The 26,131-nt window shown below is 55.4% G+C and overlaps 7 protein-coding genes across 7 annotated transcripts; 2 read left to right on the top strand and 5 right to left on the bottom strand.

Annotated features, from left to right (window-relative positions):
- Nucleotides 1–4,785: 4,785 nt before the first annotated feature.
- M406DRAFT_354182 (uncharacterized protein) lies at nt 4,786–5,525 on the bottom strand. Its single transcript, XM_040922851.1, has one exon. The coding sequence runs from the start codon at nt 5,490–5,492 to the stop codon at nt 5,235–5,237; it is 258 nt and encodes an 85-aa protein (XP_040780892.1). The 5' UTR covers nt 5,493–5,525; the 3' UTR covers nt 4,786–5,234.
- A 1,192-nt stretch (nt 5,526–6,717) lies between these two features.
- On the bottom strand, nt 6,718–8,175 carry M406DRAFT_354183 (uncharacterized protein). The gene has a single exon (XM_040922852.1). The coding sequence runs from the start codon at nt 7,893–7,895 to the stop codon at nt 6,855–6,857; it is 1,041 nt and encodes a 346-aa protein (XP_040780893.1). The 5' UTR covers nt 7,896–8,175; the 3' UTR covers nt 6,718–6,854.
- Nucleotides 8,176–13,024: 4,849 nt separating this feature from the next.
- Nucleotides 13,025–13,864, bottom strand: M406DRAFT_325415 (uncharacterized protein; the record flags this gene model as incomplete). The annotated part of the gene is made up of 5 exons (XM_040919973.1): nt 13,025–13,126; nt 13,395–13,409; nt 13,445–13,487; nt 13,604–13,688; nt 13,798–13,864. 5 exons carry the CDS (start codon nt 13,862–13,864, stop codon nt 13,025–13,027), a joined length of 312 nt encoding a protein of 103 aa, XP_040780894.1.
- A 2,018-nt stretch (nt 13,865–15,882) lies between these two features.
- Nucleotides 15,883–20,228, top strand: M406DRAFT_35682 (uncharacterized protein; the record flags this gene model as incomplete). Its single annotated transcript, XM_040923533.1, has 3 exons — nt 15,883–17,852; nt 17,928–19,664; nt 19,760–20,228. 3 exons carry the CDS (start codon nt 15,883–15,885, stop codon nt 20,226–20,228), a joined length of 4,176 nt encoding a protein of 1,391 aa, XP_040780895.1.
- Nucleotides 20,229–20,254: 26 nt separating this feature from the next.
- M406DRAFT_59091 (uncharacterized protein) lies at nt 20,255–20,458 on the bottom strand (the record flags this gene model as incomplete). Its single annotated transcript, XM_040924624.1, has 1 exon — nt 20,255–20,458. One exon carries the CDS (start codon nt 20,456–20,458, stop codon nt 20,255–20,257), a length of 204 nt encoding a protein of 67 aa, XP_040780896.1.
- A 544-nt stretch (nt 20,459–21,002) lies between these two features.
- On the top strand, nt 21,003–22,798 carry M406DRAFT_35292 (uncharacterized protein; the record flags this gene model as incomplete). The annotated part of the gene is made up of 4 exons (XM_040922721.1): nt 21,003–21,129; nt 21,302–21,672; nt 21,712–22,132; nt 22,488–22,798. The coding sequence occupies 4 exons, from the start codon at nt 21,003–21,005 to the stop codon at nt 22,796–22,798; spliced, it is 1,230 nt and encodes a 409-aa protein (XP_040780897.1).
- A 750-nt stretch (nt 22,799–23,548) lies between these two features.
- Nucleotides 23,549–25,496, bottom strand: M406DRAFT_325418 (alternative NADH-dehydrogenase; the record flags this gene model as incomplete). Its single annotated transcript, XM_040919974.1, has 4 exons — nt 23,549–23,622; nt 23,688–24,992; nt 25,070–25,320; nt 25,408–25,496. 4 exons carry the CDS (start codon nt 25,494–25,496, stop codon nt 23,549–23,551), a joined length of 1,719 nt encoding a protein of 572 aa, XP_040780898.1.
- Between the last annotated feature and the right edge of the window lie 635 nt (nt 25,497–26,131).

Below are 26,131 nucleotides of genomic sequence, written 5' to 3' on the forward strand. Positions count from 1 at the left end.
TGAGGGAGGCGAGGTCCCCTTCGAGCGCGGCGGGGGCAGCGGCCGGGTCGGGTTCTGGGGCCGACGCGTAGCTGCGGTCCGATTCATCCGAGTCGGAGTCGTCAGTGGTATTGTCGAGGTCCAATTGAGGCTGCCCGGATGTGGATCCAAAGGTTGAGAGACGGGATGCGACAGCTGATGAGGCCATCCCGAAAGCGCCACTGATCATGGTATACAGGCCGCTTGGAGGCTCTTGGTCTGGCTCTGCATAGTGGTCGGTGTCTCTTTGCTCTGACACGGCCGATTGTCCCGTTGAAGCAGCAGGGGCAGATGCCTTGTCCTGCACGCCCTGCACGCCCTGCTCCTCAGGACCACTGTCGTCTCCAGGATTCTCGAGGTCATCCTTGCTCTTTGTTTCCAGCCACTTGATAAAGCGCCCGGCATCATTTATGATGCCACCAGGAGTGCCTTTCTCGACCATAAACCGCGGTACACTTCCGCCAGGATCCGATCGCGTCACCATGATCCATTCGACCACCATTTCTGTCCCCGTCTCGAAGGGATCCAAGCTGTCATCGTCTCTCACCGAGGGAGACGGAAGCTCAGACATAGAGCGCGAGAGGTTCCTGTCCCCAGCCGGCTCGTGTCCCTCTCTCCGTGCCGCCGCGCGAAGCACGGCCTCCCTGCCGAGATGATCATTACGGAGCTGCAAGGTTGGGGACTGTACATCCTCCCGCCTCAGATCCAATGAGGATCTAGTCCTACGTGGTGTTGCATCCACGGGAACCTCCCTGATGAGTTCCACGCTCTCGTAGGAGCCCCGTATGTAACCGGACCGGGGCGCACACTCGGGGTGCCCGCACGGCTTGGATACGATCATGAACTGTCTCGGTTCCCTTCCCTTCTTTGTATCCTTCCTCCTGTCCTTCTCCTTCTCCTCCTTGCCGGACCCAGTCAGGAGCAGTGTCACGAAGTCCCTCGGCGTCGTCGGCCCAGGAAACTGTGCGCTGAGCAACCACACCTCTGCCGTGCCCAACCCATCACACTCACGCTGCTCCGCACGCCTCTCGGCGCCAATGCCCCGGACATTGCCCGTGCCAGGACCTTTGAAGGCCTTCAGGGTTTCGCCAAACTCGCGTTCCAGGCCCAGCCTGAACTTATCGAAGGGGATCCCGGCGTGGGAGCTCCTCCGCGCGAACCAGGCGCCGCGCCCGTCCTTGGCTGCCAGCTTGTACACGCTTGCGCCCATTGGGTTGTCCTTGGGAGGCACCTTGACCTCCTTCCATTCTTTCTGAAGCTGTGCTGCGGCGTGGGCTGCTGCGGCGGCGGCGGCGTCGTTTTCGTTCGCAGTCGTGTTTGCGTGGTCCCTGCCGGCGTTGTGTGGGGGAGGAGAGTCGTCGAGCGGGCGTAGGACGGAGCTGTCGGTATGGCTGCGTGCCCGGCCAGGTGAGGAGGGGATCGACTGTGCCGGTGGGGTGGGTATGCTGTCGACGACAGTCTGGGCGTGGACGAAGGTTGAGGTCAGGAATTGCTTGAGGTTGTCGTCTGACACGTCAGACCAGTCGGCTGGGCCGAGTGCCCTCAATGGCTCATGATGGGCCATCTTGGATGCTTGATGAGCTTGATAGGACTCTTGAGAACTGCCCTGGTTGGAATTGTTTTTTCAATTTGTGTAAGCACGAGACTGAGTAACGATTACTATTTCACAGATCAGATTCGAAAGCAAGAGTGACTAGATTCAAAAGAGCCAAGATCGAAGGAGCTTTGACGATGATTAAGGAACAATGACCATGATCAAGAAAGAATCGACAATTAATTTTTCAACATGAGCGTGTGTAGTAGTAGTAGAGTCTGATCTTGTAGGAAATAAATCCGCGTCACTGTCGTGAACATGTAATATCCAAAAAAGAGTACAGCAGAGAGAGCAGACAAACATGGGACTGACGTCACCCAAGCATCCGCGTTCTTGATTGCAACCCCTGTCCTGGTCAACCTCGTCTCAGGAAACAAAACGTCGACAGTTGGGAAGTCCCGTTCTATCGGGTCTACACTGCGCCTTCCGCTATAACCATCTTTTGCAGTCATACAGTCAAAGTGGGAAGGGAGGACTCGCATTTACCACTCCAAGGTTTGGCATAAAACCGTCACGCACAATGGATAAGGGACCATGGGTGCAAGGGGGCGGCTCTTTCAAGTATTCGGTGGCGTCGAGGAAATTCAATTTAGATTCAGTAGGGAAGACGCAGGGCCCAATATCGATTGCTTCTTCACGCTGACCCCCCCCCCCCTCTCCTTTGCTCAGGAGGCACCCACGGGAGGAAAATACGAATGCCTGGCCAGCCTGAGCCTCTGTTCAATCAAGTCTGCACAGGTGGCTAGCGAGATTCGCTAAGCAGAGAGCATGCAGGTCTGGGGAACTTCTTAAGATACCGGTGCCGCTGCCTTTCCCACGGGGCCGCCAGGCTCGGAGTGGGTGGGAGCAACTTAATCCTCGAGACAGCCCGTTACTTAGCGAGGAGCTGTGTGCCTTTCCGGTGTCAGAAGTACCAGTATGGAATTGAGGTGCCAGCTGTGCTTGGTGGAGGCTTAGGGTCGTGACCGCTTCTCCAGGTAATAAGGTAGGTATGGAAGGGTTTGATCGTCAACTCAGTACCATAGGCTTCTTCTGGTCAGCTAAGCCGCCCCCAGTCTTGTATCTGACACGCAGCCACCCTGCGTTATACGCACCTCACTTCCTCTCTGGGTGTGTCAAAAGAGGAAGTTCGCAAGGAAGGCCTGTCTCGCTACGACCCGACAGAATGGAAATGAGGGCGGTTTGGGGCGGCCGGCGTTCGCCGCGGGGTGGATGATGGGGGGCTGTGTTCGGCGCCCCTCTTGTCTGCGTATCTGTGATGCTGCTGTACCATGCACCTATCAGACTTCAGCCCTTGTCCCTGTTCTCTGACTGTACCCTACTCTTGTCGTTCTCCGTGGCCTTCTCATCCTGCAACCTGCAGGTCCGACGAGCCAAGGCTGTTCACTACGCCGATCGACAGGTTTGGGACTCGACTGATGCCTTGCAGCATGCACGCTCGCGGACAGAACACGGGCAACAAGAACGACCTTGTACCCGCCGCTACGGAGCAGCTGACAGACTAAGTGCCCTGCAGTCTGCATCAACGGACTATCGCGACGAGCATCAGGATTAAACTTTGTACCCATGCTCCCGGTGTCATACCAAGCCCAAAAACAGACCCAGCAAAAAAAGAACTGTCACTTGACCCGGGGGGGGGGGGGGGCGGAACGAGACCCCAGACCGATCGACTCCCGAGGGCGTACTATGTAGTGGTGCGTCGTGGTGGGTCAACACACCAGAACCGCTTCTAGGAGGAGGAGGAGGAGGAGGAGGAGGAGGAGGAGGGGTGCCAAAACACATCCGACTGGTCGAGATCCGAGAGCACTCTCCAAACAGATCTTACCATCCTACTGTACACCTCCCGCCCCGGCCTTTTTCTTCTTCCCGTCCTGCGGTCCCCAACGGCCTCGACTACCCTTTTCAGTATTGCATATACTGGCACAGCATCGTCTGCAGGTGATAACCACCAGCAGGAGGATTCGCAGCGGCTCAGCGCCCTGTTTCAGCGGAGAACATGTCGGGCTGCACAAGGGGATGCCCCCCAAGGCTTTGAGCGGGCTTCCAGAAGTTCCAAAAGCAAGGGAGAATAAGAAGATCAGCTGGTTGATCGCAGTGGTCGGTTGGCGTACGAACCATGTCATTTGTCGTGATCGGCACGTTTCTTCCTCTGGATGCAACTCGGTCGGCTCTTTGCGGCTTTGAGAGGGGGCCCATTGGACGGACATACCGCTGCTTCAGGATTCTTATTACCCTAATCGTTTTTGGTCTTTTTCCCTGACCTTTTTTTTCTTTTTCGCCCGGTCTTCACAGTTGCGTACAAAATACATCCTTTTGAGGAAACCGAGCATGTGACAATTGAAAAAAAAAAAAAAAGCCATACACCCCAACCCATCTCAGTCCACCTCCCCAGCATGGCTGAGAAAAGAGGGTGGACCGGGGCTTTCCAACGTCGAAAAGTCCCGAGGGAACACCACCCCCTGCCTGACAACTCCAAGGGTCCCGGACAACAAGGCATTCAGAACATTGGAACCCCGCCGGGGGGTGTTGCTGCCGTTATTAATATGTACCAAAAAGCCGGATTGCCTGATTGAGAGAAGAGAAGGAAAAAGAAGTAGAGAAAGAATAAGAATAAAAACTTTCAGTCTCGACACAACGTCAAGCCTCCATCTCGGCGCAGTTCATATCCTCAGAACTCCAAACACCATCCATCCATCCATCCATCCATCCCACCACTTTCCTCGGTCGGACATCGGCACTGGGCATGCTATGTAACCAACGATCCCCGTCTGGGCATCCATCCATCAAACCCCTCCCCTCTCTTCCCCGGTGTAACAAGAGTCGTGCGTGGCCTTTTAGCCCACTCGTAGCAGTCAGTTAGCGTTCCTACGTACTTGTAAGGGCGCTCTAGTAGCTCACTCTACCTATAGCAATACTACTATGGGTATTGTGGTTGAAGTGAGAGGAGGGGAATGGTGGTGGTGGTGGTGACATTGCATGGGGTGTCATGATCAGTCACGCGGACCAGTTCTCACACAAGACCACAAGATCAGCACAAAACACAGGACTGGGGGAACTGATTAGGCACAAAATCGTTGTTTGGTTTCACACACAAAGGCATGTAGACGGTCTTTTTGTCTAGTTTTTTCATACTTATTTTTTTTTCTTTCGGTTTTTTTTTCTTTTTTCTTTTTGTTGGCTCAATTGTTTTTCTTTTTAATACTAGATAGTAGACATATGACAAAGGAGCAGAGAACCACCAGCTGAGTGAACAGGGCAGCCTCGAAAGAAAAACTAGAAATGTAAGGCATCCGCCACCAGGGCTGAACCGCCATACAGATATAGGATAAGTTTCCGGCATCTCATGCTCCACGGTGCGCCCATTAGTTACAGGGGTGGGAGGAAACCTGTTCCTCTCCCCAATGCAACACTCGCACCCGAGGAGCTTTGTTTTCTCCTGGAGCCCACCTGGCCGGCTGAGGAAGCTCCGGCAATGAGGAGGACTTTAACACTCGAATCAATGCCGAAGAGACCTCTGCGTCGGAAAAGGCGCGGCCCCAGAAGTAACAGGCAGTGAGATGATGCTACAATTTTGTTTCCCGCCTTTCCAACTGATACCCAGTCCAACATCCACTTGTTGGGGCTAAAGTGCCCCCCCCCCTGGTCTGGTCATCGACTGTCTCGAGTGAGCGTCTTCCTGCGAACGGCGTTGACCGCCCAGAGTGGACCAAAGCCAGATCTCCTTCTGAGCTAGCAGAATCTTGGAGTGTCTGGTATTTTGATCGTCCTCTGCCGTCACACCATACCCTGCCCGCTCACCCCGCGCAGATGCCCATGGAGCTGTCATGAAGCCTTCATCCTGGGTAACGTATACTCGGCGTTGGCGAGAAGGGCCCTGCATCCTTCGGGTTGGAGACTGACCGGCAAGCCCCCCGCAAAAAAAAAAAACCAAAAAAACCCTTGTGTTGATGCCCAGCTCTTGTATTGATCCACCTCCCGCTTCAAGCCTGTCCTGCCTCCGGGCGAATGGAGAGCAGATCTTGGTTTCTTCCACTGTAGACAACCAGTGTCTTGCCTCTGGCCCGCACGTTTCACATGCTGGTGTCCGTCGTCGGCTCGGTATGATTTCGTCCTCAACCTTGATGTGCGATCAGATCTTGCGAAATTCCAGTTCCGCTTTCGAGGTGCCGCTGTCGAATATATCCCGCCCATATAAGAAACTCCAACCCGGCTGTTTCGTGTCGAAGAGTCGTATCGAGTCTCAACATCTAGCTGAGAGGATCATCATCGTTCGGGAAAGAGTCGTCGCCCAGAGCTCTCATTATGCAGTAGAAAATATCCGTCATCAAAGGTCGTTCAATCATCCGCGGGAAAAATTGGAAAGAAAAAAAGAAAACCAAGCCCAGGGTAGTGGAGTGTCCACTTTGAAGCGAGTGCAAGTGATGACAGGCCACCACGTCGCAGATGGGGTATCATCTAGAAAGCCACTTCATAGCGCCAAAGAGAAGTGAAGTCGAACAGAGAAGAGATAGTGGAAACCTGAAACCCCAATTCTTCTCGATGCCGAGCCTTGGTGCATTGCTGCGTGTTCCCTCTTGATGTAAGACGTAAAGGAAATTGAAAAGCAAAGACAGCCGCCCAAGTTTCCGATAATTTCTGTTTCAACCCAAAAATGCAATAACAAAAAAAAAAACAAAAAACCGCCCGAACTGGATCCAGCCTGAATGAGGGTGAGATAAAAGAGGCTGTTCCAGTATGAACAGAATGTCGAGACCCAACAGCCCAAACAATGACGGCACCGCGTAGTCAAAGGCGCTCTCCTGGGAGACGTTCTCTGCTGCCACGGTTGCGGCTCGTGGCTGGGCCTGTGATTCCCGGCCTCCCAAACCTGAGAGCTTATGACCGAACTGGCGGTAACATTGTTGTTGACGGGAGTAATCCTGAGCCCCCGGGGGGAAAAAAGAAGAAGAAAAAAAACAAAGGGGTGAGGAAATAATAATGATAAAGAAATCCGTTGAAATCAGACGCTCGCTCGCTTCGAAGACTAAGAAAACCCGTGAACCCATAGATGAATTTGTACCGCAGACCCGCGCCTTGGTATGCAAAATGCCGATGTACCCTGACATGGAAATGTTTGAGGTGTCTCTCTAGTCTCTTGACCTCCTCGTCAGAGAATGACAGCCCGAGGAGTGGTGACATGAAGGAGATATTACTGTGAAGACGTAGCCGTAGGGTAGCTGTCTCCAGTGGCGCTTGGTGGTTGTCACATGGTAGGCGTATACTCCTGGTACCGGTGGTCCCATCCAAACCCGCCATACATGGACACACCGCATTGCTGGGTCAACATGCTGGGAAGGGGCAGAGGAGGTATGGACGGGATCGGGGTCGTCACGACCGGTGAGCTGTAGAAGAAGCCGGCGGTGGAGAAAGGCTGGCTGTATGTTGGCGTGGGAGGAGACACCTGGGCCTCGCTCAAGCCCAGATGGGCCCAGATGGGCATGTTCTCGGCCGGGGTTGAGACGACGTTCGGGCTAGAAGGCAGAATCCTCCAGGCCTCGACAGGGGCGGGGACACTTGATGGTGTGGTAGGCTGAGACCAGAGGGTTGCGCCGACCGGTGACGATGGAAGCAGGGGAGGCTGCTGGCGGATCACTTCGACGGCCCGTGGGGGAGGGGGCAGCAGGGGCTTCATGAGGCCAAGCAGTTGTGTCTTGACCTCGTCGCTCTTGCCGTTCAGCAGCTCGCCAGCACCCTCCTCCTCGAGCCCCTCCAGTGCGCTGACATGTGTGCGGTACACGAACTTGTTGACGGCCTGGACAAAGTCTTCGTGCAGCTTCTTGGCTTGCTGCTCCTTCTCGGTCCAGTCATGGGTGTTTGCCTTGGCGTCAACGCAGTGAACATCCTTGTGGTGCTCGATCAGGGCCTCGATGGTATCCTTGCTGAGCTTGAATCCGACCTCGTTGCGCAGCACCATATCCACGTGAACCACGTACGCTTCGATGTGGAGGAGCTGATAGTTGAAGATGGCCTCCACGAGCGGGTTTTCGTCTTCCCGAAGGTCAGCCTGCGGCGCCTTGGGCAGCATGAGGGATGTCAGGGTCCAGATGGCGTTCTCGTTGGAAAGGAGCTCGGTCAGGCATCTCTGGTGTTGCATAACACTATTCAAAGGTCGCTTGACTCGGTTGACTCTCTTCAGTGTCTGTGTGAGCCACTGCTCTGGCTTGCCGGATCCAAGCACGACGTTGACGGAGGATGCCCTGGGAGCGAAGGCTGCCGCTGAGGCGGGTAACAATTGTGGAGGCATGTTTGCTATGTGAAGGAGAGTGACCAGGAGTGGCGGGGTAATACACAAGAGTGAGAGAAACCGGGGCGGGTAAGGGTAGATAGAAGGGACGGGAAGAGGGAGAGGGGGGGGGGTTTTCAAAGCTTCAAAAAGGTGCGGTGCGAAACAAGATAAGAAGAAATAAAGATGACGGAGCTGGGTGGTCCCGAGACAGGGGAATAATTAGCTTGCACGCCTGCAACCGTAAAATAAGAGGAAGAGAATGACGGACGAGAGACTCGTGAAGGAGGGAGAGGGAAAGAGGGAGGGAGGAGGGTGGGAGGGAGAAAAAATTCGCAGAAGGCGTCAAGAAAGAGGGTGGGGTGTTATACTACTGCGCCCGCTGCCTGCTGGAGAGGCCTGAGTACCTGGAAGAATAGTACCGTATCCATCGCAAGTACCATAAGTAGTGCCAGTATGCAGCCGAGTGGAGCCCAGAAGCATTATGGTTAGGGTATGCAGTGCCAGTACGAATTATGGGGTGACGCTACGTCGCCATCGCCCGGCATGCAAGTCGCCCTGCCCGTCGATGGAGTACCTCTTACGGAGCACAAGGATCCCCACCTCGGTTGTGCTGCTGCCGTGTACGTAGTACTTGTCCATCGGCGCTGGCTGTTCAAGCCTTTGAAGGAGATGGTGACGGTGAAGGCCATGATTTGAAAGAGGGAGGCTATCCTATCCCACCGACCGACGTACAGAACATGGTACCTGCGAAGTGGTGCCAAGTCTGTCCACTGTCACTTGCCCCTACTATCCAGGTTTTTCTCTGATCAGCTGCGGAGCATATCCAACTAAAATGCGCAGGTTGTGCCCCGTTCTGTGGGAGCAGGGGAAATGTACTGTGGTACTATAGTAGTGATATGCCGTTTCGTACTCGCGTGGGCACAGCGCACACAAGTGACGAGAGCGGGCGGCACCCACGGGAAGTCCTAGCCCAAGTCCAAGTCCAAGAGGAGCAGGGGGGGGGGAGCCCAAAGGTTGTGTGGTGAGCGTGTCAGAGAGAGAGAAAAAAGGACAGGCTAGATTAGGCGACCGACGACACCGAGGCAGGCCGCACTTCGTACAGTACCGCGACATGGTGGGCTGTGCAGAGACAAGACCTGCAGCGAAAAGGTCAAGGGTTTCTTCAGGCAAACGTAAGAGCGGCAGGGCCCTCCAGGCGCAGCTGAAAGTTGTTAGCGGGTGCAGTGCCCCCCCTCGGCGGAGTACCGGTACCTCCAGCGGCCTTGGGGCTTTGGTACAGGACTCAGCGGGGAGTTGCAGGGCAAAAGTGGCGTTGGTGGGCCCCAAACAGATCTCTTCCGTAACGGACATCCATGTCGGACAGGGAAGTCCTGCTACCTTAGATGTCAAGCTCGGTGTCGATGGAGAGGAGACGCACTACAACGTAGCATGTGTAAGAGGTCTCTCAATTGAAATTGCTATCTCTGGTCGAGCGTCCCGTCAAAACAGGGCCGAGATGTGACGGAGGAGAAGTGGAAGTGTGCCGGCAGAGGGCACCCACGACATAAGCTTCTGAAGCGCTTCTGGTGCCACCCTGAACCCTGCTGCTTATACGGCCCGATTTGGCCTTCCATCTTTACAACATCAGGGTCGTGTCTCCGTGTTCATGGGGTACCATGGCAGATGGCCTTCCCGGAACTAAAAGATGGCACGTTATCGTGTGCCTCGACATATTCTCCTGCTTTGTTCACTAAGATCTTCACTAAGATCGACAAACCACACACCCTTCTGCCGAGTGAGGCGAGTGCAGTGCTTCTATTTCATGGCCCATTGCTCTGTAGCACAACCGTTACTCCTATGTGGATGGTTCGTGGTTCGGTACGCTGTCAAGGCTATGCTTTTGGAAGACCACGGTGCCACTCAATCATGAAAAGCAAGCGTACAGAGTAGAAGGGGGAAAAAAGCCTTCCCATGTCATCAAGCCCTGATAGTTTGCAAACCGAATCGCCCTCAAGGCTCCATCAGAACGGGGTTTGGCCGTTCCCAGGCCTAATAGGCACACTGAAGACCCATTTGGGACACAACCTATACCCTCTCCATTTCCTGCACTAATGCCAGTTCGAGCACAAGACATCAAAATGATCCGACGGGAAGCTGCGTGAACTGCGCTTATGCATGTTAGTGTGGGCCATCACAAGAGGGAAGAAAAGGCCCGCGGACAGCAGCCGATAGCCTGGGGAGTCCCACCATCGTGAGATTACACGTTGAGCTCTGATCTGGAAGTTGCCCAGACGCATATACCGAGAACCATTCTGGGCATGGTAGATGAACCAGGACACCCAGCCCTCATCTCCACGGAGCTCATCTCGGCCTGTTCAGCTCAGATTCCACCTGCGGGAAGGAATCACCGATGGCATCATAGTTGTGCCCTCAACCGCATCCCAGAGGCGTATCCATAGTCTCCTCCTTCTCGAACAGAGCCAACCTGAAACAGACACAAGCCTGGCCGAAGTGACCCACAATGACATTTGACAGCCAGACTATCGGGGATATGAGGGCGTATCACATTCAGACCCGTAATCCGGACGACCTCAACCAGGCCCCTTGTAGGAGCAGAATATTGGCCCGATTAAGACCCAGAACGGCAGTCCTTCATCATCTGGTAGCCGTGGTAGCCAGGCCGATCCCCTGGCGATCATGATGGTGCAGTCCGGGGTAAGAGATCTGAGTGCGAAAGCTTAGTACCATAAATCAGATCAGGTCACCGCGGCCGCGGCGGCGAGGAACCCTCTGCTGGGTCACCGAGGTGGCCCCAAGGGGCGTCGGAGAAAGTCCCCTGAGCAGCGACGGGACAGCTAAGACGGTTGGCCTGTCTCACTGATGGGGAAGCCAAGATGTCCGGGGAGAGTTGAAGGGCCCCGTGTCGAAAATGGACGTGAGCCTGTCGATGCCTTCTCACGAGAGAACGATCCATGTTAGCGCCAAAGGGCGCGCTGAGGTGTGGAAGGGGAAAAGTGCGCTTCTGCAGTCTGATTGGTCAGACGCCTCGAGACAGAAAGGGTCAGCAATAATTTGGCCACAAGACGTCTGAGAATTCTGATTGGTCGTAAAATCGAATAAAACCAGCTCCAAAGGGGGCAGAAAGGACACGCAGAGGTCCAGGGGGACGAGCATCGCACGATGAGGCAGGTTGGTACCGTAGTAGGCAAGACCTCTTGACGGGCCCATGCACCAGAAGGAGGCTGATATCTCGAGGGGCGACTAGTTACAAGACCTAAGCGAACCCATTCGGCGAGGTCGTAATATGAGTACATCGGTCCCTGGTTTCCTGTTCAGGACGAGTGCCGAGACGTTCCAGCCCCAGCATGCGTCCGAGTGCTGGACAGGTACTCGAATCTGGGTCAGACACTGTCTGGAGATTCCGGCCAGAGCTGTATCCATCGTGTGATCTTGGTCGACCCGGTCCGAGGGCCAATCGTGAGCAGGAAGCCTAGCAGCAGGCAGAGCTGATGAGGCAGAATGCTCCATGGTGCTGTCAGGATGACGAAGGAGATGCCCCAAGATGGGGCGACTAAAAGGACCAGGGGAGGTACAGACGGGATCGCTTGATCAGTCTAGGTGGTAGAAAGCTGCAGGATAGAAGACGACTGTGCTGTGGGCTGGACAGAGGATCCAGGAGGGCTCGAGAGACGCATGAGCACGTATGCGCGACCATAGATGGGTCCTCGCTCGTGTAGTATGGTGACCAGGTACAAGGTTGCGTTGTGAGTTCAGGTTTTTGGAGAAGCAAGCCACGGCAGCTTGAAAGGTCTGCCACGAGACATCTTGTTTCATTTGGAAGGGGGGGGGGGGGTTGCGTTGCCATGGATCAGCACTCAGCCACGGCAAATAGACGACTAGAAGACTTCCAGAATGCAGAATTCAGGATGCAAAAGGGCGAGAAAGGCATGTCTGTACCAGAATACCAGAATATGTGCATGGATGTTGGTGGCTGTGGCTATGGCCGTTCGCCGAAGGGGCAAAATTCATCAGATGGTGGGCAGGTCGTTGAGAAAGTGAAGCTGGGAAGTTGGAAGTTGGAACCGGACCCGCCACCGTAGCGGAAGTCGTCGGCAGATAGCCTAGGACACCCCCTGTTGCAAACAAGAGTAATGACTGGTCAAAGTCAGAGCGGGGCTTGTAAACTTAGCGCCAGGTCTAGTACATCATGCTATAGCGGCAGCACTATGGCAGTTATGGAACTAGATCGAGTTACCCCTCGGCTTGGTCAGTTCTATTTTTGGCCCCTTAACACTACTAAGTACAGTACACTACGTATTACACAGTACCATGTGTAGTGCATAGTGCATACATAGTACAATGTGCTGTAACTACCACAGTTTGTTACAGTATTGAGCTATAGCACATTGCACATACTATGGTACCACAGTAGTTAGTAGCACCAGTTAGAAGCCCAGACCACATCTGATGCTCCCACCGTGAGCCTAATTGACATAGTATAGCACCTTCACTGCCCACCCCCCCCCCACCCCCCGCCTAACAAAATTTGTTTCCTTCTTCTCAACAACCGCTGAACAGCCGCCCAAGCCGCCAGCTTCTGCCGTTTCTTACCGCACCACCACCACACCACCACCATCAAGGCACCCCGTGCGAGGTATACACATGATTGCGCCCTGGTCACTTGACACATCGTCCCTGCAAGCCGCCTTTTCTCGTCACTTGTGACTGTTGGACAACCAACGGCTTGCTCCTTGCTGCCTGCAGCTAAGCCGTCGGTGGGTCCTCCGCGTGTGTGCACTCGTGTGCGCTTCATTGTCTGTCGGAACCAAAAGAAGAAGGAAAAAGAGGCAGCCGTCACATATTGGCAGGCAGACCCCTTTGGAAGGGGGGACCGCTGTTTCTTACCGGTCCCATAATGATCAATGCGCCGCCAACTCTTGTGGCCACCATCGCTCTTCGCTCTGGGTCTCTGCTCTGAGCCACACCACCAAGCGCGCAGATCGGAGCTGTCCTGGCCCTCCCTGGAATAGATCTCCACAACCGTGTTTCGTTTCGACTGTCGGGGCACGTCTAGGTATATGCCTTAGCCTGCGAGTCGAGAGGCAGATCCGGATGTTAGACACCACATCCCGTGGCCCCTTACTATTAACAGTGCATGCTCCTGTCAACTACTCCTTCACCCACAACGGGCCGGAGCACCCGGTTACGCGTCCAAGAATATCCAACACCCGCTGGTCCGCCTCGTCGGCTGCAGGATTGTCCCAATGCGTCTGAGGCCACAGGTTTTAGCGCGCCGTCCACTGTACTCTCTCACACACACAGGAGGCCGCTAGACAAGCCGGATGGGTGTGTTATCGAGGGGGGCCGTGCGACAAGATTTCTGAGGGTGGTGGAGCACAGCATCATTATGATTACTAGCACCAGCACCAGCACCAGCAGCACTACGTATAGAAGACGCCCTGACGCTTTACAACCTGGGCTTACACCAGAGACGTTGCAGTATTCATGGTATTTTTGTCGCACCATGACATGGCTTACCAGCTGGGTGGGAAACTATGGTACATACCACCACAAAGTTGTTGACTCACACCTCCTTGGGCGCGCGTCAGGATCGGCCCAGGGGTAGTAGGTCTGCAAAAGTGTGTGCTTGTATTGTACAGAGTCGCTCGCGGCGGGGCGTATCGGCGGCTCTACTGTCCGTACACTGCTACTGCGGGGTGCAGACAGGGGCAGAAGGCAAAACCCACGAGAGGATCGCCTCAATGCAGGGCTTCTTGGTATGGTTTTTCTTGTGGCGCAGCCGGTAGAGGCAGGGCACCCTTCTGCCGGCATCTCCAAGAGGATTGAGTAACGTCTGATATATCTTTTTTATTTTTCTTATTTCTTTTCATCCCTGGCTTATTGGTCGGTCCCTCTTTCGCCGCCTCGTTGGGATGCATACGAAAGAAGAATTGCAGTTTCGAGTTTGAAGGGCTCGGCCACTCGGTTGACAGGAACCACCAAGTCATGTCTGGCCCGCCCCGCTGGCTGTCGGATGCGATGTGCCTAGTCAGTCATGATCCTTGACAAGCTGAAAGCTCGCAGGCGGATGCATAAAGGAAGACGGCCATGGCGTAGATCACCCGCCTCCTCTCGCCCTCAGTCTACTGCTAAAAAGTGGCACAGTGTATCAGTACTATCGCAGCACTATGGTCAAGATTTTCCGTCACCTGCAGGGGCGAACCTTTTTCCTGGGTCGCTTCGGATTGATGCGACGAAACGTTGATTGCCTTCCTATCGTCAGCGGCCAATATCCATTTTCAGAAACTCAAAATGTCTTCACAACCGGCGGCTGCCGCGTCATACTTGCCGCACGCATAGAGCCTGGACGAAGGTATTGAAACATCTCTCTTTCTCTATCTGTGAGAGAAGAGGCGAGAGAGTTGACGTGTACATAATGCAACAGAACCACCCCCCCCCCCCAGTAAAGGAAAGAAGAACAGGGCTTGCCACGAGACGTCATCGCCCAGTGCAGGGGGTACACCGACCCATTCAGCCGGTTTTGAGGTGTCTTGGGTCTGCGATTCATAACTTTTTACCAGGTCTTTCTTGATTTTTCCAAGCTGACCAAGTCAACAACATACTTGCAGGCTGGCTGCTTGTCGCCGCTGCAGACCGCTCCTCGCCCTTTTCCCCTGCTGAACAGCTGACTGGTGACTATAATGGCAGCAGTAGTCTCTTCCTCCTCCTCCATCCTGCGCGCACCCTGGTGGTGGCACAGACAGGAGGATACGGTGCTTCGTATCCGACACGATGAATGTGTTCACGATGTTGTCAATACTCACAGGCCACGTCGATGCCCCACAGCTCAGCTCAGCGATCTTTGTAGCGCCAGCTCATCGGTTGCCTCTCGCGTCCGGCGGCTGCCAGAAACTTGTCTGTCTTGTGTCGAGGCCTAATGTGGGAGACGATGTTGCGAAAGGAGACATTCTTTTCTCTCTCTCCCACACACACACACACTCTCTCTCTCTCTGTCTGTGTGTGTGTGTGTCTCTCTCTCATTCTCTCATTCTCTCTCTCTCATCTGGTCCCAGTCCCAAACGTTGCTCGGATTCACGAGCCATCTCTATGGCGTTGGGTTCTATTATGCAACTGTTGTGTACTGCTATACAATGTTATGCATGATAACCTGACGCAGTTGCGAACAGATCCATTTGTGACCTGAAACATTGGGACGACTCCCGTCTCTGAATGAGATGAATGACTGATCATACTGTCCCCGAAAGGCTGACTGTCCATACATATGCAACAACTTTATTGAACAGACGAGATGACAGCGGAGGTGACAGCCTCGTATAGCTCATTTACCTGAGCAGCCCAGCTGCATGTATCGTGTGGACCTTTTATGTTTCCAGATAGCCTCGTCATAAAACACATCACAACACAGGGTCGATTGTTTTGCTCGATTTGACGAAAGATGAGCTCTTTTCCCCAAGATGCTTACCACCTCCATATAGAATGAAACCCTCCAGACAATAAACATGAGAAACGTTTTCTCAATTTAGTAGCTTTAATCCGCCTTGGGTAAGATTAGATTTGAACAAACACAAAAACGTGGGGGCGGTAACTGCTGCCCACCTGTCAAACAATGATGATGAAACGCTAGGGCCACTGCTTATTCTCCACGACCGAGATGAAAGGTTCAGAACAGGACAGCCGCAACCTTCGTCTTGTTCTGGTGCAGTCAACGCCGACGTCAAGTCTTGCGAGACTAACAGAGAAAGAGGGGGAATCTATTGTTGCCTACGTAATTGAAACCATTCTACGCCCAGTCGAGTTAACAGTCTTCGTGCCAAATCCAAGCCGAGCTGCCACAGCAACGACCTTCTCTCGAGCTCCTCCTGTCCTGTGCCGCACCGTGCACACACGTCATCACGACAACCTCGCCTGCTCTTTCTACCCCTGAGCATCGTCTGTTCTCCTGCCATGATCCATCCACGACTCTCGACCCCTCGATAGCCCTCCACGAAATTCAACCTCGACGACCATGGCCGACCCTGGTGGACCGGCAGCAGCAGCAGCAGCAGCAGCAGCAGCAGCTCCTGCCCCTGCCCCTCCTGCTGCTTCCTCCTCCCACAACCCAGCGATTCCCGTCGGCCTGAACGAAGCTGCCCTCGACTCCCCGACCTTCCGCTGCGCCATCATCCACTTCGCCGACCAGATCGAGCACGCCGAGCGATGGCTCGAGGGCTACGTGCGGTCCTCGACCAAAGTGTCACATGACATCCTCGCCCTCGAGGAGACCATCAGTGCATTCCTGCGGCAGAACATCCCTGCAGGCCTTGACGGGCTCATCGACCCAGACTATACCCTGCTCTCACTCAAGCGTGTGGGCGATGCACAGAAGGACTGGTGGGGTCAGATCCTCGGCGTGATGCGGCGCATGGACGGGCTCGCCGCCGAGCCCATCAGGAGCTTCTTGGGCGGCGAGCTGCGGACGTTCAAGGAGGCGCGCAAGAGCCTGGACGCCGCCCAGCGAACCTTTGACACCACGCTGGGCCGCTACGTTGCACAGACAAAGACCAAGGAGCCCTCGTCCCTGCGCGAGGATGCCTTTGCCGTGTACGAGACCCGCAAGGCCTACCTCAAGGCCTCGATGGACTACTGCCAGCTCGCGCCCCAGCTCCGTTTCACCCTCGACAAGCTGCTCGTGCGCGTGGCATCTGACGTCTGGAAGGAGATGAGGCGGTGGCGCGACGTGACGTTCGGGTCCAACAGGTTTGCAGACGAGATGGACCGCATCAGGGGCTGGTCCAGAGAGATGGAGGCCAGCGAGGCCGTGTTCAAACGCGAGCTGCAGGCCGCCAGGCGCGACGTGGGCGAGAACGCTATGGCCACCTTCAAGCCGTCCAGGGAGCTCGAGGACTACAGCTCGTCGACGGTCCCCTTCCTGGGCTCCAGAGGCCCCATGAACGTGCAGCCCAAGGACGACAAGGCCGTCATCTCGGAGAAGCAAGGATGGCTGTTCCTGAAGACCCTCAGTGGGAAGCCTGCAAGGACGAACTGGATCAGGCGGTGGTACTACTGCCGCAATGGCATCTTCGGATGGCTGGTCCAGGGCCCTCAGGGCGTGCTCCAGGGCGACGAGATCGGCGTACTGCTCTGCAACACCCGCCCTGCGGTCGGCGAAGAGCGGCGCTTCTGCTTTGAGATCAAAACCAAGTCACAGAACATCATGCTGCAGTCCGAGACGCAGGCAGAGCTCCAGGAGTGGCTCGAGGTCTTCGAGGTCGCCAAGAAGCAGGCGTTTGACGCCAGCGCAGACCGCGACACCAAGGGACTGACGACAGGAGGTATTGATCCGGCCTTCGCCATCACCCCGCCGACCATCCCCGAGTTCTCAGCAAAGAGCATCGAGGGCCTTGAGGATGGCTGGCACCTCGACAGGAGCGGAACGCTGCCTGTGCCCGGTGTGGACGCCGCACGCGCCAGCTTTGACGTCGGTGGTGTCGGCGCCGCGCCCCGCCGCTCTGTCACGGGCCTCGCACGTGATATCGCGCGAGATCTCCCTCGCGAAGAGGGCGAGTCTGGCAGGGAACACGCCGCACGCATCATGCAGAGGATCGAGCTTCATAGGAGACAGGCCTTCGGAGGCGGCAGCGATTCCGCCGGCATCGCCGGCCTGATCAGCTCGAGTTCCAACCTCCTGCCGGGCTATGCGGCCTATAACGCCTCCGTCACCAACCTGGGAGCGGGCTCTTCGCCCAGGCTGCAGCCCATCGAGGACATGAAGCACAGCAGCCTTGCGCCGTCCACACTCGCAAAGGCGCCCACGTCGACCTTCCTCACCAGGGCTGCTGTGTCTGCCAGCGCAGGGAGGACGGTGGGCGGTGACAACCCTCCCACCCTGCCGACAGCTGTGGTCGCAAACTATTGGGGGAGCATACCCTGGAGCACCCTGTACTCGTCCAGGGAGGATGACACAAAGTACCTTAGGCTGGACGATGACCCCTTGGTGTCGGCGCAGACACAGATTGTGCCTGCTGGCGGCGAGAGCGCCTCGTCCCTGGCGCACCGCAAGACTCTCAGCAGCGGTGCCAATGTTGTTCCTGAGGTCCGGACTCCTCAGATGGCAGCGGGCGAGAACTTCCCGCCGAGGTATCCAGGCGAGCTCAAGGCACACCATCCACAGTTCAGACTGCTTTTCCCCAACGTGCCGCTCGAGGAGAAGCTGGTCATGGTGTTCAACGCCGCCTGGACGAGCACGGCTGCCGAGGGCTCTACTGTGGCCAGCAAGGGCATGATGGCCAACGGCCGCATCTACGTCACCTCTGACAATATGTACTTCTACGGCCAGCAGATGGGCCTCGTGATCGCTTACACCCTCAGCCTGGACATCATCTCGGAGGTCACTGCGGCGCCAGGCAAGGACTGCGACTACATCTACCTACACCTCAGCCAGAACATGAACAATACCGGCCTCACCAGGATCATCATCAAGACCTTCCTGCTCGACCTAAACCTGCTGCACTCCCGGCTCAATCTTCTCGTCGACGACCTGCAGTCCGAGGAGCCGATGAACACCTCGGAGCTCATCACGGCGCTGACGAACCTAGAGACGGAGCAGTACGAAAAGAAGAGTCCCAGCGCGGAGAGCTGGGAGGAAGTAGCCTCCAACACGCCTATTGATGACGGTACTGCCACCGGTAGGCCAGTGTACAGGAACGTGTACAACGCCAGGGACAGAGCAGCGCGCCCAGTGCGCAAGCCGGTGCCGAAATTCCAGCTCCCCGCACACCCGGTCGTGTACGAGCCAGAGGGCATGGGCGCGCCAGTGGAAGAGCGCAGCTTCGAGCTCAGCTCCAAGGGCTGCTTCCACGTGCTCTTTGGCGACAAGTCCTTCATCTTCCCCAAGCTCTACTTTGAGCGGCGCGCCAAGGAGATCGCACAGGGGCCCTGGGAGCTCATGGACCAGGGCAAGATGAGCCGTGAGTTCAAGTTCAAGGTGGGCACGTTTGGCATCGTCGCCTATGCAAAGAAGAACGCGGAGAAGGACGTTGTCGACCAGCAGGTCATCGACGTCTTCAGCGACCACTTCACCTACGTCGTTACCTACATCAAGACGCCATGGCACCTCCCGCACTCGTCCTCGTTCAAGATCATCACCAAGGTCGTCATCACCCACATCGCCAAATCCAAGTGCAAGCTCGCTCTGTATACCAAGGTGGAGTGGTCTAAGAAGCCACCCTTGTCCAAGGCACTCGTGCAGCGGCAGGCGCTGGAGGACGCGCGGCGCGATGCCGAGGAGCTCGCCGACGTGGCGACCGACCAGGTGCGCAAGCTGGGCCCGCACAGCCGCACCAAGCGGGCTATCCAGGTCTACGGCAACATCGGCCAGCAGACGCAGGTAGTTATCTTCACGCCGGGCGAGACACAGGAGGACGGCACGGCCGTGATGCCTGGGAAGAAGAGCCAGAAGATGATCCGGCCGCGCACGCTGACCGAGATGGTGCTGGAGACGCTGCGGAGTATCCTGGAGAGCGTGGCGACGAGCCTGCTGATGTGGACCTTTGCCGGCGTCAGGAAGATCTTCAGCGTCTTCACGACGCACAGGGTGATCCTGGCTGCGCTGGCGCTGAGCCTGCTTACCAATGCCGTCTTCACCGGCCGCGAAGGGTCGAGCTGGTGGACCGAGAGGAACGCGGCCAAGTTCATGTCTCGCATCGGCGTGGGGCCCAATACTATGATGAGCAAGGCTGTCTACATCGCGGACCTGGAGGAAGCGGTGCTGGCGCCCGTGGTCGTCGCTCCAGAAGGGGCCAGTGAATGGTATGTTCGACCTACTGGTCCTCCTTTTTATCTATACAACCACGCAGCTTTTGTTCACTGACTCTTCGATTCCTTCTTTCTTTTCTTTTCTTTAGTTACGACACCTTCCGTTCCATCATGAACAATACCTCACTAGACTCGCCATATGAAGAGGCTGGTGCCACCCTCTCCTCGGGCAACAGCAAGGCCACAGCACGGCGGCTCCGACGGACGCGGCAGAGACTAGGCTCGTACCGCCATGATCTCCTCGTAGCCATGCGCGTGGTCAACAGCATCGAGAAGGAAATGATTCAGAGCGAGTGGGAGAACTGGCTTCTGGACGAGGACCTGCGGTGTGAGCAGGTCAAGATGATGCTGACCGACCACAGCAACAGCAACAGTAGCAGCAGCAGCGTCACGGCCAGCGCTGGTGCTGGTGCTGGTGGTGATGCGCAGAAGGTCATGCGGCCCATTCACGAGAAGAGAATCGCGTCGCTGAGGCAATGGCATAGCGAGTACTGTGGGAGCTGCAGGGTGGAGAAGGACAAAATCCTGCTGACGAGGATGAAGATGGTGGATGCATAATTATTGTTTCTCTGTGGCTCCTTGCATTATCTTGCTCGATCAGTGCTGATGAAGAAGATAGAAGGGGATGGAGTGTATATGATTAGGTGCGGAAGCATACGGTTTGTGTGGTGACGGTATTCTGGATAATGTTTTTGAATTGTCTGTTTCTGCATTGCAGTATTGGTCTTGGTTGTTTTGGCACAGAAAGCACACAGATACCCCCCCTCATCTGGTAAGAAAGCGCTCATTGTTGATTTCTTCTCACTCTTTTCCTCTCACGCTTTTTCTCTTTCATATATATTGTCTGACATCTTGATTATCATATTGTGCAGCACATTTCTACTGAGGCCTTTTTCTTTCTTCTTTCTTACAACCGAAAAGTCTCCCTTAAGAGAGCACGTGTGGTCTTTTCGTGGTGGGTGGCGGCAACCGCCCTACATTCCCAACATTCCCAGCCACCGCTCGTGTATGTGTATATGCTTGAGTAAGTAGATATGAGACTTTACCCTCAGATCCTTCTCAGGGAGGCTCTCAATCTCATCTTTTCCACATCTCATGGAGGGAAAGAGTAACTATAAAATTGTCTAGATCTCCTTCAAGTGAAAATGTATCCATCCATCCCTTCGTCTAGGTTTCCTCTTGGTCATTGTGGTCTTCAATTGCATAAGTGTACCACTGACCTCCTGCTCCTCCTTTGACTTGCCTGAACACACACGCAAACACCACAAGATGGCTGCCCTGCTTTCTTGTAGTAACTTTCCCATTCTCTGGCTGTTGCTTGTTGTCCCCTCTATGCAGGCAACGTTGGGAAAGAGAGGCGATACCGTCAACAACGCCAATGAAGCATTTGGCCCTCTGAAGTTTCGTGACGATGGCACTTTTCAGATTGCAGTGTTTGAAGATCTTCACTTTGGTGAGAGTAAGTCATGTCATTTCTCTTCTCGCTCTCTATCTGTTTCCCTCTTTTTTTCTTCTTTTCATATTGCACTTAACCCCCCAGGGCCTGAACCCTCCCTCTCCAATGAATCTGTTACAAGAACACAAGACAAACAGAAGCTGATGAGAAGGCGAAAAAAAAAAAAAAAAACAAGATGCCTGGGACAGCTGGGGACCACAACAAGACATCAACTCCGTCAGGGTCATGAACACCATCCTCGACACCGAGGACCCAGACCTGATCGTGCTCAACGGCGACCTGATTACAGGAAACAACGCCTTCCTCGAGAACGCCACCGCCTACGTCGACGAGATCGTCGCGCCCCTCGTCGCCCGCGGCCTGACCTGGGCCTCGACCTACGGCAACCACGACAGCGACTTCAACCTGTCCCGCCAGGCTCTCTGGGCGCGCGAGTCCCTCTGGCCCAACTCGCGCACGGGGAACATGGTAGCCGGAGAAGACGGCCAGCAGCAGCCGCAGGCAGGCATCACAAACTACTACCTCCCCGTGTACGGGTCCAGCTGTGTCGACGAGGCCGGCACCGGGGCGACGGGCGCCGGCGAGGGCCCTTCCTGCATGCCCGCGCTGATCCTGTGGTTCTTTGACAGCCGCGGCGGCCAGTCCTACCAGCAGCTCGACGCCGACGGCAACACGGTGCCCCAGCCGTGCTGGGTCGACGAGAGCGTCGTGGCGTGGTTCCGCTCGACACGCGAGGCGCTGTCTGCAGCCTGGGAAGGCAGGGTCATCCCCTCGCTGGCGTTTGTGCACATCCCCGTGGCGGCGGCGCAGGCCCTGCAGGTGGAGGACGGGGTCAGCCCGGCGTTCCAGCCTGGCGTCAATGATGATGTTCCTCTTGCGGCGCAGGGTCAAGGGTGGTGTGCGAATGGGACGGTCGGGTGTGCTTATGGGGGCCAGGATGTGCCGTTTATGGAGGCTTTGGTTGAGACGGAGGGGTTGATGGGGGTGTTTTCGGGTCATGATCATGGTGAGCCTCGTCTCGACTTTTTAGGAATTCTTTTCCCTTCTCCTTTTCCAGCCCTTCTCTTCTTCTTCTTCTTCTTCTTCTTCTTCTTCTTCTCTCTCTCTCTCTCTCTCTCTCTCTCTCTCTCTCTCTCTCTCTCTCTCTCTCTCTTTCTCTCTCTCTTTCTCTCTCTCTTTCTCTCTCTCTTTCTCTCTCTCTTTCTCTCTCTCTTTCTCTCTCTCTTTCTCTCTCTCTTTCTCTCTCTCTTTCTCTCTCTCTTTCTCTCTCTCTTTCTCTCTCTCTTTCTCTTAATTTTCCTTTCTTTCCTTTCTCCCCTTTGACTGACTATCGACCATCATCATCATCCTCAAACTTCAAGGCGACACCTGGTGCTACAAATGGGACGGCACCACCCCAAGCCTAAACCTCCCAGGCAACGGCCTCAACCTCTGCTTCGGCCAGCACACAGGCTACGGCGGCTACGGCCATTGGATCCGAGGCTCGCGGCAGATCCTTGTGACGGAGGCCCAGCTGCAGCTGCCACTCCAGGACCTGGCCGTCGACACGTGGATCCGGACCGAGGACGCGGGCGTTGTTGGCTCTGTGACGCTCAACTCGACATATGGGCTGGATGTGTATGCTGAGACCCCGAACGAGGATACTTTCTGTCCTACTTGCATCTACTCTTAAATTGTGTGTATGTGTGGTGGTGATGCAGAGAATGTGATGGAAAATCGGGAGGATGTTGGGAGGAGTGGCTGAGATGTGTACAAAGAAGAAGAAAAATCAGCTTGTGTATATACCGTCGATGGAACTACTTGCATTGAGTATGGAATATCCAAGAGTGCAAGGTGAAACGAATGAAAACAAAGTGTAAGCACAGAGAATCATGATGACTTCTTCTCCAGTACTACATATTGTACCAGACTTGGGATCCGTCAAGGCGGTGACGAGACAAGCAAACCTACCTTGTGAACTTGCATCGTACGAGAAATTGACTCCCAAAAGTCTTTCTTCACCAAAAATCGAGTAGTTATTGTCACGTGCTCCGTACATACATGCTGACCATACAAAATGTTGAACACAAACCATCCAACGTGCTCACGCTCGCAAGCAGAGACTATCAACTCCGCCTGCCCCTCCCCTTTCCTGAATTCCGGATGAGCAGCATCCTCCATGTCTATAGTGTTTGCGCTGTGTGCGTGTACTTGTGATCTGTTTTTGCCGGATCGAGAGATTAAAGAAAATAAACAACCTCCCGGTGCCAGAAGTCTATTCTGTCCTGTCCCATCCTATTCCCGCATGACGCCTGAAACGAACCAGACACGGGATAATATCAAGCACACATTATCTTCCCTCGAACGGCACCCATCACTGGCCTTCTCTCTCTCTCTCGCGCTTTCTCTCTTGCTTTCTTCTCCACTGTGTCTATTTCCGTTTCTACTCCCGGGACACATCACGTCCAAAGAGCTTGGACTTGGCCCAGTCATTCATCACCAAGAGGCGGTTTCGAGCTGTTCAAACTAACGTTAGCAACTACTGACTGACCAAGGGTGGCAAGAGAGGGTGAGAAACTTACTGCTGAAGCACATGGAGAGGTAGGCGCTCCTCCAGAACAGGTAGGTCCAGGTACCACCCGAGGCGACGTTGCCATTGAACCATGCAACATCGGCGACGGCCTTCTCGCTGCCAATGTACGCCAGGCTGCCCTGGTGCGAGTAGTGGAACGGCTTGATATCCTTGACGCGGCGCAGCTGGCGCTCGTAGTCCTCGATCTGGCGGGCCACCTCGGCGGCGTTGCCGGGCTTCAGGTTGAGGGTGCTGGACAGCTCGCGGATGTTCTGCTCGAGAGCCTCCGTCTTGGCCATGTTGTTGAACAGCTTGGCCAGGAAGTTGCCCTCCTGGGAGGCCACCTGTGCGGTGGGCGCATAGCCGGCCACGGCGCAATCGCCCACGGCCCAGATGTCGCGGGTGCCCTGCACGACCAGGTACTCGTTGACGGCGAGACCGCGGCGCGAGTCCTTTTGTGCGGGAATGTGTCCCATCAGGTCCTTCACGATGGGGCGGACCGCGTTGCCGGTAGCCCAGACGAGGAGGCCGTAGGGGAGGGTGACGCGCTCCTTGCTACCGTCGGGCTTGACCGCCTCGGCCTCGATGGCCTTTTCCGAGACCTTCTTGACCATAGTCTTGGTCAGGATGTCAATCTTCTCCTCCTTGAAGGTGCTCTCGGTGTAGTCGATCAGCTGCTTGGAGAAGGAGGGCAGCACGTTGGGCAGGGCCTCGACCAGGGTCACCTTGAAGCGGTCGCTGATGTCCGGGATCAGCCGCTTGATGTCCTGCTCGAAGAAGTCCTGCAGCTCACCGGCGAACTCGACACCCGTCGGGCCGCCGCCGACGACGACCATGTGCAGCAGCCTGTTGATTTCCTCTGGATCCTGATCCTTGAAAGCGGCCGTCTCGACGCAGTCCATGATCTTCTTGCGGATGCGCTGGGCATCACCAATCTCCTTGAGGAAGCAGCCGTTCTCACGGACGCCCGGGATGCCAAAAGTGGCATTCTCGGCGCCCACACCAATCACCAGCATGTCATAGGGGACCTCGGTCTCGGACACACTGCCCTTGATCTCGGACTCGTCCTTGATGCGCACCACCTTGCGCTCGGAGTCGATCGAGGTGGCCTCGGCTTCGTAGTACTTGACAGCGGCCTTCTTCTGCTGGAGAATCGTGCGGACGGGCTCCATGATGGAGCGGTGCTCGATGGTGCCGGTAGTGCACGAGGGGAGGAGGGGCGTGAAGAGGAAGTAATTGCGCGGCGAGATGACGACGACGTTGTAGTTCTCGGTATCGAGCTTCTTGAGGAGGGCAACGGAACCCCAGCCGGTACCTACACAAAGAGAGAGAGAATTGTCAGAGATGGACACCAATGGGCCATAGCGCAGAGCAGAGGAAGAAGGAGCTTACCAAGGACCACGAGTGTCTTCTTGGAGGGGTCTGGGTTGACCTGGGCATCTGGGTTTCTGTGCTCCCAGACCTCGTAGCCGACATAGGCGAAGGTGCCCAGGACGGACAGGTACACGAGGCGCCATGTCCACCTGAGCGTCCTCCTCAGCTTCCCGGGCTTCTTCTTGGGTGGGGGAGGAGGCGCATCAGAGTACTGGCGTTGTTGGGAGCGGAGGACGACAGGACGTATTCTGCCGTTGAGGGCTGTTGATCTGTAGGCAGCAGAGGAGGAGGAGGAGGTGGTAGTAGTAAGAGGTCGAGCTGTAGGTTTCAGGAGGCGAGATGCGACTACTACAGACTGCTGCTGGTGCTGCAGCAGGCGAGGGGCGATGCCGGACTGGCGGGTCGCGAGCTTGCTCAGCCCAAGAGCTCGCGATGAGGAAGCCATAGCTTCAGGCGAGGACGGGAGGTGGGAGGCGCAGACGCCTTTTAGGAGCTTCTAGGATGCAGGAACGCCGGTAAGAGGAAGATGTACACTTAGGAGAAATCGAAAAGTAATGCTAAAATATTAGGACGAGGGTTTCTTTCTGTAGGTGCGGTGTCGAGGATCAATCGCTGGATTTTCAAGGATGTGCGGTTCTGGGCGGTGGTGGGAAGGCGGGCCTGCGGGACTACAAGCGCGTCTTTTTTTTTCCTCCTCTTTCTTCCTTCCGGTCCTCCTTCCTACTGTCTTTTTTTCAGCATGACAAGAACGATAAGCAAGTCTACCAGCTGATAAGCCTTCCTCCAGCGCAAGTAATTTCGGGTTCATTCTTGGATTGCCCAAAGCGCAAAATGAGACCAGCGCCTGGGAGATATCTCGGACAACGTTTTATATCTTCCTTTCATCATGGGAAAGGAAAAGAAAAGAAAATAGATATCATAAGACTTTCTTTAGAGTTCGAGCTTGAGAACCTCTCCAGTGCTCTCTTTTTCTCTTCCTTCCTTTCTTCCACTCGTCGAAATTTCGGTTCTTTTGGGATACCAAGCTGAACAATAGCCCGCAAAGGGCCGATCTAGAAAATGACGCAGACTTTGTTTTAG

The sequence above is a fragment of the Cryphonectria parasitica genome (genome assembly GCF_011745365.1).
Source record: "Cryphonectria parasitica EP155 unplaced genomic scaffold M406scaffold_1, whole genome shotgun sequence".
In the NCBI taxonomy this organism is placed as follows: Eukaryota; Fungi; Ascomycota; class Sordariomycetes; order Diaporthales; family Cryphonectriaceae; genus Cryphonectria; species Cryphonectria parasitica.

What these genes read in the sequence shown, in the direction of transcription:
- M406DRAFT_354183 (XM_040922852.1), bottom strand. Translation starts at nt 7,895, where the DNA reads ATGCCTCCACAATTGTTACCCGCCTCAGCGGCAGCCTTCGCTCCCAGG.
- M406DRAFT_354182 (XM_040922851.1), bottom strand. Translation starts at nt 5,492, where the DNA reads ATGCAGGGCCCTTCTCGCCAACGCCGAGTATACGTTACCCAGGATGAA.